Consider the following 12,885-nt stretch of genomic DNA (forward strand, 5'->3'; position numbering starts at 1 on the left):
AAGCTTACCGGCGGGGGGTGGGGGGGTGGGGGGGAGGGGGTTAGTTAACTCCTTTCCTCTTGTTTATCCCTCTTTCTGCTTCCCAAGCCTGCCTCGCGCCCCCGCCCCCCATCCCCCCAATTCTACCTCCATCCCAGTCTGACTTCTTGGTCTCCTATCTGCTTTCACTTTGGGCAATGGTACTTGCAGGGTTGACGTGCTTTTGGAAACATTAACTCTATACAGTGATTTACAGTTTACAAAGCCCTGTGACCCCCACTCCCTCATTCAACTCTGACAGCAACCCTCCTGTGAAGAAAGGCAAGTTATCAGTCCTCGTTCATGGTGACTTGTCTGCAGCTCAGGGTCTGAGTGTTTTAACCGAGCCTTTGGAATTAGTGTGGAGAAGGGCGGGGATAACAGGTGGGAACAGGTGACAGGCAGAAAGGCAGATATGGAAGAACACAGGAGGCACAGCTACAGAAAAGAATTAATACTCTCGTGAGCTGTAAACACCCACATTTTAGGTAATTTCCTTCCAAAATTTCTTTACCCGCTTAACAGGCTTTTCATTAAAATGCCTTGTTAGGCATTACAAGGACGTGCCTTCCTGCAAAAATGACTTACGCTAATAATTGGGAAGGAACCAGAGCCCCAGGAGAAGAAGCAAAAAGTTCACGGAAGAGGTGACCTAAAATTGTTTTCAAAGATATGATGTGACCCCAAGACAGGAAGGAAAGACAGACAGAATGTGAACTATAATTCTGATTTGCAGAAGAGAAAGAGAATCCTTCTGTCCAACGGAATTGAAGAATTTCGAATTCCCTGCCCTTCCCAACCACGTGGTGGAGGTCAAGCTTGCTCCTGATGGTAGGAGGTTCCACTGGGATCCAGACTGTGCCCCGACTCCCGCCTGCCCTTGGGTTTTAATGACTAATAAGTACGAATCGAGTCAAGCAGTCTTGCGAGGGACTGTTCTATTGAGGATCATTAAAAATATGACCCTAAATAGGCAAGACAAGAAAAATCTCTCAAGAGGAAAACTAAGCCAGCTGAACACTCAGCAAACTTTGATTTTGAAAAGGCAGTAAGCTCTCATGTCCTGACGTCTCATATATGTTGGTGATGTCCAATATGCAGGAGGAACTAATGCTGTTCTAGTTAAGTAAGGTGACTTTTTGGAGTCTCCGTATCTGCTTACAGGAAGTACCCGCATGTAGCGCTGGACCAGCTCACACCTATGAGGAATGGTGATAACAGTCTGGCTTAACCTGAAGCTCTCATTTCCTGGCCCTGCCTTAGTTATGACACTTCAATGTTGACTTCATTGAAGACAAGGGTACCTGCAGCTCACCCTTCCGCATCTTCTGCACTCACTTGACTATTGTTAAGAGTAGAGCCTGATGAATTATGAGCGCGATGCTTCTTTTCTTAAAACGGTGACTTATAAATGTCCAGCAGAACGGAATTGGAAGCACTGGCCGTGTTCAGACCTTAAGCAGTGAGAATTTAATTCACTCATTCACCAAATATTTACTCGGGGCCTTAGGGAAGTGCCCTGATCCAAGCTAGCTGCTGGGCATTCAGAGGTGAGCAAAGCTGCCTGCAGCCTGGCTTTCTGACCTCGTTGGAGAAAGAGCTATTAAACAAACAGGCTGAAATAAAGTGACAGCGTAGCCCAGTGGGGGCTGTAGACCGGGGAGATGGCAGTGGGGTGGGAGGGTGTGGAGTTGGAGAGAGACTCAGTGAAGAAGAGACTTTGTGCCGAAACCTGAGGACAGAGCAGCCTGCAGGAGGCCCAGGAGCCGGGTAAGGGCCAGGCAGAGGGAAGGGCTCAGCAAAGGGAAGCTGTCGTGCCGAGTCATTCTGGGTATGGAGGGCAGGGGGAGAGTGGTATGAAATGGTAATATGGCTTTTTAAAGAAAGGTATGGGAAATATACTTTTCCTGAAGGATTTTTTCCAACTATGTCATTTTTTATATTGAAGTCGAAAATTGGCAAACACGGAACCCAGACTCGAGCTCTGGGAGCAGATGCAGCCAGCTCACCTGCGCGCCAGACCTTGAGCTTCAGGCCCTGCACCCTCTACCTGGCTGCTCGGTCCCTACCCCCGCCCCCTCCCGTGCAGCTATGGCTGGGGCTCCAGCTGAACAGGGGACCCCACAGGGCTCCCTCCTGACACTACCTGCCTAGGTGTGGCTGTTACCAGCTGTGGGGCACTGAGAGTCCATATCGTGCTAACGGGGTAATGGGAGGAGCACGGCCCCACATGGCAGGCTGGCCTGCCCCTGCCTTGACACTTCCCCCCTAGCTCTAGGATCTCGCAGCCATGCATCCCGCTAGCTCCAGTGAGGCTGGCCACTCCCGTCTCCTACTTCTTCTTGCTTCTAATCTGACAAAGTGAAGGTAGTGCAAGCAAAGGCCTATGGTTGTCACTGCTTTAGCTGGCTCTCCCGTCCTGTCACCATCTGTTTCCATCCTAGAGTCTAGAGCCAGGGTTATGACAGTCAGACAGCTAGAAGGCCTCCCCAGGCAGTGAGCTCCAAAAACTTAACAGAAGCTGCCCCTCCCCACTTTAAAAAAAAGTTTTATAAGAAGGCAGAACTCTAAACTCCGAGCTAGTACAGGAAGAATGCCAGTCCTTCAGTTACTTCCTACCAAGACGAGTTGCAAAGCTCAGTACCTGAAGTAGTCATTAAAGCAAGGGATGGGGACTACAACAGTGAAAGTAAGTAAAATAGAAAGGGTTCACTGAGTGGGCATTTTTGGTTTAGTGTATCATCCCAAGAGTATTTTTTTTTTTAATTCTGATAAGAAGGCTTAACATAAGATCTACCCTATTAACACACGTTAAGTGCACACTAGCATATTGTTAACTGCAGACACAATGCTGTGCACAGCTCTCTAGAACTCTTCTTGCTAAACTGAAACTTTATACCTGCTGAACCCCACCTTCCCACGTCCCCCTCCCCCAAGCTCCTGGCAACCACTTTCACTCTCTGTTTCCATGAGTTTGGCCACTTTCCATACTTTCATAAGTGGAGTCAAGCAGCATTTGCCCTGTGACTGTGAGCATAATGGACCAAGCCTTTTTGAACAGTTAACTAAAGTCTTTTACGAAGTTAACCAGTGCAAAGTATAATATCTTAAGCTAAAGAACTCCCGATTATAAACTGTATAACACAGTATTCCCAAACTGCATAATAGCACTCCCAAAAGACTTCCAGCAGAGAGGACATGGCTAGGACTTGGGTAAGAGCTCTAGGATACTAATATAATCACAGATCAGCTTTGTATTGCAAGCGGTTCCCTTTCGTTATGTAGATTCCTCCAATATAAACTAATCATAAACTCAGTAATCACAGAAAGCATAAGAAAGTCTTTTGATGCCAGAGTGTCCTGCATGGCTTACTTTCCATCAGGCAAGACTGAACTGCCTCCACTATAGCACTAGGTTGTAAGGTGGAAATAAAATGGAAGAATCCAGGAGTGTGCTAGAAATTACATGCTAGGTATATGACTGGTTTTAGTTAGCTGAGGACCAGGGAAGCCAGCAGATTAGATGTGCCAAGCATCCTATCTACAAAGCAAATGGAAAAGCAGATAGATACATTGCTTGGTGATCAGAGAAAACCAAGATCTAAAATAAAAGATGCTTGGCAGTGAAGACAGGAGAGACCTTTCATAAAAGTTTGTGCTGATTAACAAGAAATACTAACTTTAAATGAGGATTGATTTGAGATGCAATGGAAACCTTCAAAAACTTTTAGTATTGGCATAGGTATCTATACATCAGAGGTGGGAAACCTTTTTTCTGCCAAGGGCCATTTGGATATTTATAACATCATTCGAGGGCCATACAAAATTATCAACTTAAAAATTAACCTGCTATATTTGGTCAAACATTTAATTAACTCATCCCTAATGCCTTGGCAGGGCCAGACCAAATGATTTCGTGGGTCTTATCCGGCCCGAGGGCCGGACATTCCCCACCCCTGCTATAAATAATGCAAAATCTCCCATTTGCCAAGCAGTGTTTCAGACACTCAGAAGTAAATAGTAGCCATAGAATAGGAACACTAAAAACAAACAAACAAACAAACAAACAAAAACACACATCACACGCACAAACTTTATAGGTCTGGAAGTATATGAAATTGCCACATGAAAAAGTTCAAATATCAGAAATTTCATGTTTCAACCAAAAAAAAAAAAAAAAGGTGGGTGTCTTTCATTCAATGCTAATAAAAACCTGAAGACATGATGATCTTTTGTGGTTTCAAAGGAGGTTTACTTCTATGGACAGTAAACGCACTGTTAATATTCTATGCTAAATGTCTGCTTCAAGTCACACACAACTGCGGTCCCTCAGCACGCACCGCAATACGGCTAAAAAATATTTCCAATGACAACCGCCCCTTTTTCTTTTGTGTCTAACATGACATCCATCCTTCATAAAATTCTATTCCCAACAGATTTCTCCATCCCTCTCGTTGGATCCCTGAACCCAGCTATTAGTGGTAAAACATTAAGTACACAGACCTTCTGTGCCCACATACACCCTACTTCTCCATCTCTTATTCACCCACCTTCTCCTCCTCACTCCAGCCTGTCTCTACTGCTCTACTTTCTTCCAACCTTGGCGCACTCACAGTCCCATCTGTCCACGGCAGGCTCCCCGCCCCCCTTCCTTTTAATACACAGTGATCTAATCTTCCCTGCACAGAATGAGGCGATTTCTGTGAGCCTTCGTGCCTCTGCCTCTCGCATGTCGTTTTCAAGAATGCATGCTAGATTTTGTCACGTAACTTCCAAACTTCTGCCGATCTAGATCCTGGAGGCTTCCTCCAAACCAATGTCACCTACCAAGGCTTCAGGAAACAGAACACGAATTTTATAAATTAGGATAATTCTACAGGAGGGAGTTGGAAACACTTAGAACTGACATATTGGGATAAAGGGACTCATCTATACCAGGTATGTTTCCATGGCAGTATCTCAGGAGTACTTTCTAAAATATGTATAACTTTCTGGGCTCGGGAAATAAACACAGGGCCTGCGTGAACTCCATCACAGTAAGGATCAGGGAAGTAATTTGTAACAGGAAGGGGACCTCCATGTGCCTTCAATGTGGGTTTTTTTTTTGATGATGGAAAGTTTCAGGAACAGCGCGGGGACATTTCTGACTCTGATTCTATTGGGCTTCATCACTTGCCACCTTTGCTTCCGGCAGGGGTAGGACCTATTGGCGATGTCACCGACAGACCGACAGACAAACTGACATGGCACGGCCCGGCAGAACCGGGCACGCCGCGCTCACGTACCTTGAATTGGCTATTTCCACTTTGGTTCTCGCCATGGCAGCTGCCCTTTGCGCGCCTTCGATGGCTCTGTCCACCTTCTCCCTAGTTTTTGTGTTTCTTATCGGTATAAGCTGCTTCCTTATTCCACGGACCAGAACGTTATTTTTGTATTTCCCCTCTTCCTTGGAGCCGTCGGGAAACAGGGTGCAGCCGTAGCCATGCCTCTTGTTGTTGACCCACTCGCCCTCGTACTTCATGCCGTTGGAGCGCTCGCTGATGCCGAAGCCGTTGCGCTTGTCGTTCCTCCACTCGCCCATGTAGGTTTCCGTGGTGGTGGCGTCCACGTGGTCTTCCACGGGGCAGAAGTCGCAGTCGACGTCGCCGAAGCTGATGGTGGAGTTGGCGTCGCTGGAGCTAATTCTGCTCATGGCCGCGTCGCTGCGGACCGAGCTGCGCTTGCTGGAGATGGAAGACTTGGATTCGGATTTGCGGATCTTCATGCTGCCGAGGAGCGAGCCCCGGCGGAAGAGGCCACCCTTCTTCTTGCCCGCGAGCTCGGCGTCGGCCTGGAAGTTGAGCACAAAGCCGCCCCGGGTGCCCGTCGGGGTGTCCGCGGCGGCCGCGGCGTCGTGGAGCACGCTGCCGTTGCTCTGCTCGCTGCGCAGCGAGGCCAGCGAGGTGCGCAGGGGCGAGCGGATCACCGTGGCCATGCCGTAGGGCACGCTCTGGCGCACTCCGTAGCCATGCCGCATGCCGCCGGCCCACTGGCCCTGGTAGGTACCTTGGAGAGACCAAAGCACAGTATGAATCCGGGGTGGAGGGCGCGTGATCCTTGCCAGGGCCGCTGTCCGCTTGGACAGCCAGGCGCACAGGGCCCAGGGTCCAATCCCACAGCCTCCCGAGACGAAGGGGAACCTTTTCATTTGGGAATCCCTGTCCTCTATATGCCTTTTTGGAATTGTATAGGATTTCCCAATAGTCTGGTTTTGCTTTTCATCTAAAAATGTATGCCAGTGTCAGATAGAACCAGTACTTTCAAATACCAAGAGTGGTCACTGGAAACCAACTTTTCACCCCTGAAATGAACACAGCAGAAATCCCTCTGATCTTCGTAAGTTATATAAATGTCTAACCCACTGTGCTGTACGCCTGCAACTAATATTGAATGTTAACTCTAATGGAATTTTTTTATTTTTAAAAAAAAAAAAAAAAAAAAAAAGAAATAAATCCCTCTTAGAAAGGCAGTGCCATAGTAGAAGATGAAATGAGTTCTACTTGTGCATTTCATCCTAATTTTACTATTAATGAGTCTAATTTAGCTGAAAAACTACAAACGACTCTTGGGGCTGTTGGTACAACATTCCAACACGATTAAGGACTTAAAATGATTAAGGTATGGGTCAACAAACAAACTATCTTAAATTTTCTTTCTACCATGTTCACCCTTTTGAGGGGGTGGGGAAAAGTTTAATATTTAGGATTCTTACTTAAATTTGGGTAGAAGTTTTTGAGCTAACAGTGACTTGACAAAAACAATATATATACTGAATATAGTGAACCATCATGAAAAATTAGGCAATTTGTTTTAACACTGTCTACTTCCAGGTGGAAAGGTTATGACATAGATGTGGATGAGACTTGTTACGGTGATTATTTCACTAGATACACACATATGGAGTCATTATGTTGTACACCTGAAAGTAACATATGTCAATTATAGTTTAAAAATATATGTATATTTAAAAAAAAGGTTTATCCCATATTACTTGCCAAATTTCTGCTTTCTCTGGGCCATCCGATTCCCCTAGCCCCGTGGTCGGCAAACCGTGGCTCGCGAGCCACATGCGGCTCTTTGGCCCCCTGAGTGTGGCTCTTCCACAAAATACCATGGCCTGGGCGAGTCTATTTTGAAGAAGTGGCGTTAGAAGAAGTTAAGTTTAAAAAATTTGGCTATCAAAAGAAATTTCAATCGTTGTACTGTTGATATTTGGCTCTGTTGACTAATGAGTTTGCCGACCACGGCCCTAGCCCATGCCACTGCATGGACTAGAAGCACGCTGAGGGCAGGAATTATCCTAAGAGAACACAACATTTCTAGACTCATGGCTTGTGTGGTTTGTAGTCTGTAAGTGTTTGGTAACTTTATAGTAAACAGCTATTATGGTGAAAAAGAATACACTATTTATCCCCAGAAAAACTGAGATCAGGCCAAAGGAAACCTCCCATTCTTAACATTATGGAATTCATCTCAGAGCAAAGATGTCTTAAAACTTTGATACCAGATCACTTTTCAATGAATATTATGCCTTTTCAGGAAGAGGATAACCTCTAATCTAAAGAATTTATGTTCAGTAAGGTTTTTTATTAAATAAATTAGCAAAGGCACATTTAAAAAATAGCCTGGTGCAGAGTTTTAAATATTCTTAGGAAGAAATGAATGTTAAAATTAGCAAACTTAAATTTTTCTTTTCACAATCAAGGCCATTTCCTTTCAGTAAAAGCAAAATTTAAATTATAGTACCTCCCCTGGAAATATTGGGGGGGGGGAACACTTTGTAAAATATGATTGTCTAACCACTAACTGTATACCTGAAATTAATACAAAATAATATTGAATGTGAGCCATAATTGAAAAAATAAACCATCTGAATACATTATAGCTAATTTATACAAAGTAATAAAAAATAAATTATAGTACCTCCCCAAAACAAAGCTATGTGGAAATTTTAAGATGCAATTACTTTTGTATTCATAACAATTCACAGGATCATAGAAAATGAATCATTATTACGGTCTGTCTTGACCTCCTTGTTTCTGATTTCATAGAGCTACCTTGAAGTCATTTTTCATTTTAAATTGCCACATCAGATGTCCATTGTGTGGCATGCATTTCATTTCAAAATTCTGAGCAAAAATGCTAGTTGTTTTATGTCATTGTGTTAGCAAGGGCTGCACTTAAAAGTTAAGACCACAGTGGCTCCTAAATAAAAAAATCTGGACTAATTTCAAGATTGCCTTCTCTTTCTGTTCATTCTGTTATACTAGTAAACAGATAATAGCAGGGCAACAATGAAATATGAAATAGATCTGGTACTGAGAATGTCATATGCTGGCAGATGTGAAAGTCTTAACCAGACATCTAGGAACTTCTGAGGAGGTAGGTGGGCAATCGCTTTCTCTAAGGGTAAACCAAAAGGGCAGGACCAGTCACATAGAACATTTTACGGTAAGAAATTCCCTGCTGAATACTAGCCATCTTCAAACATCACCACCTTAACAGTAAGGAAAATGGAATTATCGGGAAATGTCAATTTTGACTTTACCTTTGCCCATACAGATACAATTTAAATTCTAGGATAAAATGTATACAAATCTGACTTGCACATACTAAAACAAACCACCTTATTTTAAATATTTTGTTCTTTTAAATAAATGTGGAATACTGAGATTATATCCTTCTAACTTTCCTACAGAATGACAAGTTAATTTTGCCAGGAAAGTTTCCAGGGGTGCTGTTTGAAACTGTATGATTGCAGTTTAAAAGTAGAGTATTTATACTTTTAAACTGCAATCATATTATCCTAGTAAATGTTTAGCAGCGAGAGAACATTAACAGCTAGTTTCTTTGAGTTGATATCTCAAAAGTAAGACTAATATTTGGAATTTCCAAAGAAGTATTGCTTGAAAACCCAAGCAGTCTACAGCAACAACAATAATTAGAAAGTGTAGGACTCTGATTAACTGTCAAGTAGGGAAGGCCAGGCGAACAGCTGGCCACATTCCCATCCTATTCTGTTAGATCACAGTATATGGAAGAATTCCTTAGTGGATTTGCTAGAAACCAATTTACAGCCAAACTGTTAATAGTTCATCTGAAGTTTAAATTATATTTAGTTTAGTCAATGAAACTAGAAAAAAGGGCCACTGTTTCTTTATGAAGCAGGTGGGTCTCAACTTCTTTATTTGCTGCGCAACTAAAGCTCTAATGAGGTCCTCTCGGCTCCTTCAAGATAGATGCAGATTTCACAAGCGTTAAGACTCATTTTTATGGGCTTGGTTTTAAATTCTGTTCTATGATTTTTCACCTGGGAGCTGATTTTCTAGATAGAGCCATTTTGTACTGGAAGGCCTCTAGTTCAGAACGAGTTCCAATCCAATGAAGACTGTTGCATGCAAACCTACGTTTATATGCTACAGATGGGTGTGTGCAAGTACGAATACCGTTAACGACAATGTGTCTTCCTAGACATTCCCAGTGGTTTTATGACAGTTGGGAAAAAATGAAGTACGGCAGATCAGAATTTGCACCAAAAATGCTGGGCACCTCAACTTGGATTTCATGAGTACAGTACCAATTTATTCTGATGTAATATTCAGGGGTTTCTATTCAGCAACACTTCACACACAAATCACTAATAAGTCACATGATACTTCTCACATGGAATTACTACTTCCTTCCTCCTCTAACTTAATGTCACCCCAAAATACATGGGATCAGATTTTCCCTAAGTCCCACAGAGGGTGTACAGGGACAAACATCTAGTTGTGCAGAGGGGGAAAAAAAAAATCCCAAGCTAATTCAAGTAACAACAGGGAAAGTGATTAATTCCTATTTCGGTCAAAACCTTCGTATGAAGTAAGTTATACACTTCCATTTCGACCCCACCTTTTACGAGTTAGGACTTTCTAATCAAAGAGTGACAAATGAAAGAAAGCAGGGAACCACCTACCACAAATAAACTCACAATCGTGGTTTTTAAGGTTTTTTTTCCCCCCTTCTTAATTGGTGGCATATTAGATTTTTTTTTTTTGTAGAAAAAGAAAACCACTGTTTTATGGTGATGCCAAATTTTAAGGTTTTTAATTTTTTTAAAATTTTAAACAGAAGGCAGATTATCCACAAAGTCAGCCTGAACACTTCCTGGAGCTTCCACAAAACATACAGAGACCTTCACTGTGCTATATATATTTTTTGATTACTAGGTAAAATGAATACTCTAAACCAAGAGAGTTTGTTTAATGAGTAGTAACTTTAAAAGAAGACTAATTTATTTTTAACCTTCCCGAACTGAAGAGAACTATCCACAGCCTTCCTGAAAGGTTATAACATGATGCACACATTTAAAAAATAAATACTGTGTCCCACTTTTGAGCATGGAATTTAATTATATTGAAGATCTGGGGCCTCCAATGAAATCCAATCACAAGCTAACATATTGATAGGGCTGCCTACCAAGGCACCCTGGCCCATTCAGAACATTTAACCTTTTGCACTCGGATGTCGAGTGTGACTCGACACGGTTAGCATTAGAATAAAGGAATCGAGAAAAAAGCAAGCGAGTGCAAAGGGTTAAGGCCCTAATTAACTACTGTGGAATGTGGGACTCCAACAGCCCATATAACAGTGTTTGAGAATGATTGTTTTTTCTTCCTTTTAATCCATGAGAAACATGTCCTTTATCTAGGACCCAAAAATGTCCTTTTTAGCATATCCTACCATTCTGCTGTTTTGCATTTGAAACACGGCCCGTGTTCTGAGTAAGTGAAGTGTATAAATTGTATAAGTTTTTTTTTTTTTAATAGGCAACTGGGCTGGAGGAACTTTTAATTGGGTCCCTTTAATATCTTCCCACTCTGGGCTGCCTAACTCCAAAAGATGGCATCACCTCCTACAACCCCTTTCAATGAACTATGATTATGTTTATTATTAGAAAATGTACTTTGCCAAAGCATGACCTATTCATCCTTCTCAGCTTATTACACAAGGAAATTCATCAGGCTCTGACACCTGTTTCAATAATGTATACCTTTCCTAACGGAAAAGAAAAAGTCTGCTCTACATGCACATACATTCTTTTGCAAGCATTGTAAGGCGAGTTTTGGTCACCATCCTGTTTAGGTCATGCACCTTTGTGCAAATCAGTTTTGGGCACTGCCATTCTCAGGGGTACAGCAGCTGCTAACTTAACGACTATCGCGACGATCTCTCTCAATTGAATATTTTAAAACCCAGAGTTCCTGGCTCATTTCTAAAATGTTTTCCTAGTGATCTGTCCATACAGCTCCAGATCAACAAACACTACCGTTCACTTGACCGAACACCAATACCTCAGGAACCGAAGGAAAACTAGTAACAAAACACCACACCCTCCGAGCTCCACCTGCGTCAGGTGCCCTCTCTACTCCCCTCGCCTAGGGTGTTTCCAAACGCACCCCAAATAAGGCACCATTCCCCCCCACATCCTACTTATGGGGTTCTGACTGCTATCTTTAGGCTACGAGAGGACCAGCAGCGAAATACGACTCCTCGTGAAACCAATCCGGGAGCGGTCAGCACCCACCGCCAGCCTCGCAAGCCCAGGGCGCTCGCTCTGACTCCCAGGGAGTGGCGATCTCAAACCCGGCCGGGAGAGGGAGGGATCCGGAACGTAATGTGACGGGCTCAAGTGACAGCGTCCTCGCTCCAGCCCAGCCTCCCGGGCGGGCGGCGTCTCCTCCCGGTGGCAGCGCTGCGCTGGCGCCCGCCAGGTATCCTCGCGCCTGGCTGCCCCGAGTGTGGCCACGGCGCCCGCGCCCAGAACCCGGTCAGATCCCCCCGCCCCCAACCCCCCTCGCACCAGCTGCGTCCCAACACACCCTCCACACGGGCGCGGGAGGTGGGTGGGAGGCAGTCCAGGTGTTTTGGCGGGTTCCCGGACACGTGCGTCTCCGGTCCCCCCCCCCCCCGCCCGCCGCCCCGCAGCCACCGCTCAGCCCACCGCGCCCGCCGGCCGAGCCACCCGCGACGCCGCTCACCTCCGTCCCCGTAGGTCTCCACGCCGTACCCGTCCTGCAGCCCGTTACTCCAGGTACCCTCGTAGCGAGCGGGGGTGCACAGGCTCTGCCGGACCCCATAGCGCCCCTTGAAACCATGGGACCACTCCCCCCGGTACATCCACTTGCCCTTCGTCTCCACCCCCAGCCCGTGCCGCTTGCCCTGCGCCCAGTAGCCCTGGTAGGTGTTGCCGCTGGGCCAGGTGTAGCCTCCGACCACCTCGAAGCCGTGCGACCAGGAGCCCGAGTACTCGCCCTGGCCCTTGGGCCCCGTGCAGATGCCATGCCCGTGCGCCTTGCCCTCCTCCCAGCCGCCGCAGTAGGTGCCGCCATCGTCGAAGTCGAACCTTCCGCCCGTCATTCGGGGGGCAGCCCCGGCGCGCTCCCCGCGGGGGCACGGACGCGGGCAGAGCTGGGCACGGCAGGGTGTAGCTCGGGGGTGGGGGCCCGGCGGGCGAGCGCACGACAGCGCCCCGGGCAGCTCGCGCCGCCGCTCGGCTCCAGTCCGACGCCGCCCCCGTCCTCCCCTCTTCTTTCGCCGGCGCCGCCACCGCCGCCTTCCTCCTCCTCCTCCTCCTCCCCCCTCTCCTCCTCCTCCTCCTCCTCCTTCACCGCCGCCGCCCTGGCCAGCGCCGCGCGCGAGAGGACAGCCCCGGCTCCGCCGCGGACCTTCAGCTGCTCCCGCCCGCCCACGTGAGCCGGGCACCGCCCCATGCCCGCCCCTGTCCCCTCCCCGGGCGCCCGGGCCCGCCCCGCCCCGCGGCGCGCCCGCCCCACCGAGCCCTGCCCC

General features: G+C 46.2%; 1 protein-coding gene across 1 annotated transcript in view; it reads right to left on the reverse strand.

Annotated features, from left to right (window-relative positions):
* JPH1 (junctophilin 1) overlaps positions 1–12,456 on the reverse strand; it is a 90,480-nt gene extending 78,024 nt beyond the window's left edge. Inside the window, exons 1-2 of the mRNA XM_008150326.3 lie at positions 12,078–12,456; positions 5,304–6,063 (exon numbers count right to left, since the gene is read on the reverse strand). Of these exons, the coding sequence (XP_008148548.2) occupies positions 5,304–6,063; positions 12,078–12,456 (1,139 nt within the window). The remainder of the gene's footprint in view (positions 1–5,303; positions 6,064–12,077) is intronic.
* Between the last annotated feature and the right edge of the window lie 429 nt (positions 12,457–12,885).

Source organism: Eptesicus fuscus, chromosome 19 (genome assembly GCF_027574615.1).
Source record: "Eptesicus fuscus isolate TK198812 chromosome 19, DD_ASM_mEF_20220401, whole genome shotgun sequence".
Lineage (NCBI taxonomy): Eukaryota > Metazoa > Chordata > Mammalia > Chiroptera > Vespertilionidae > Eptesicus > Eptesicus fuscus.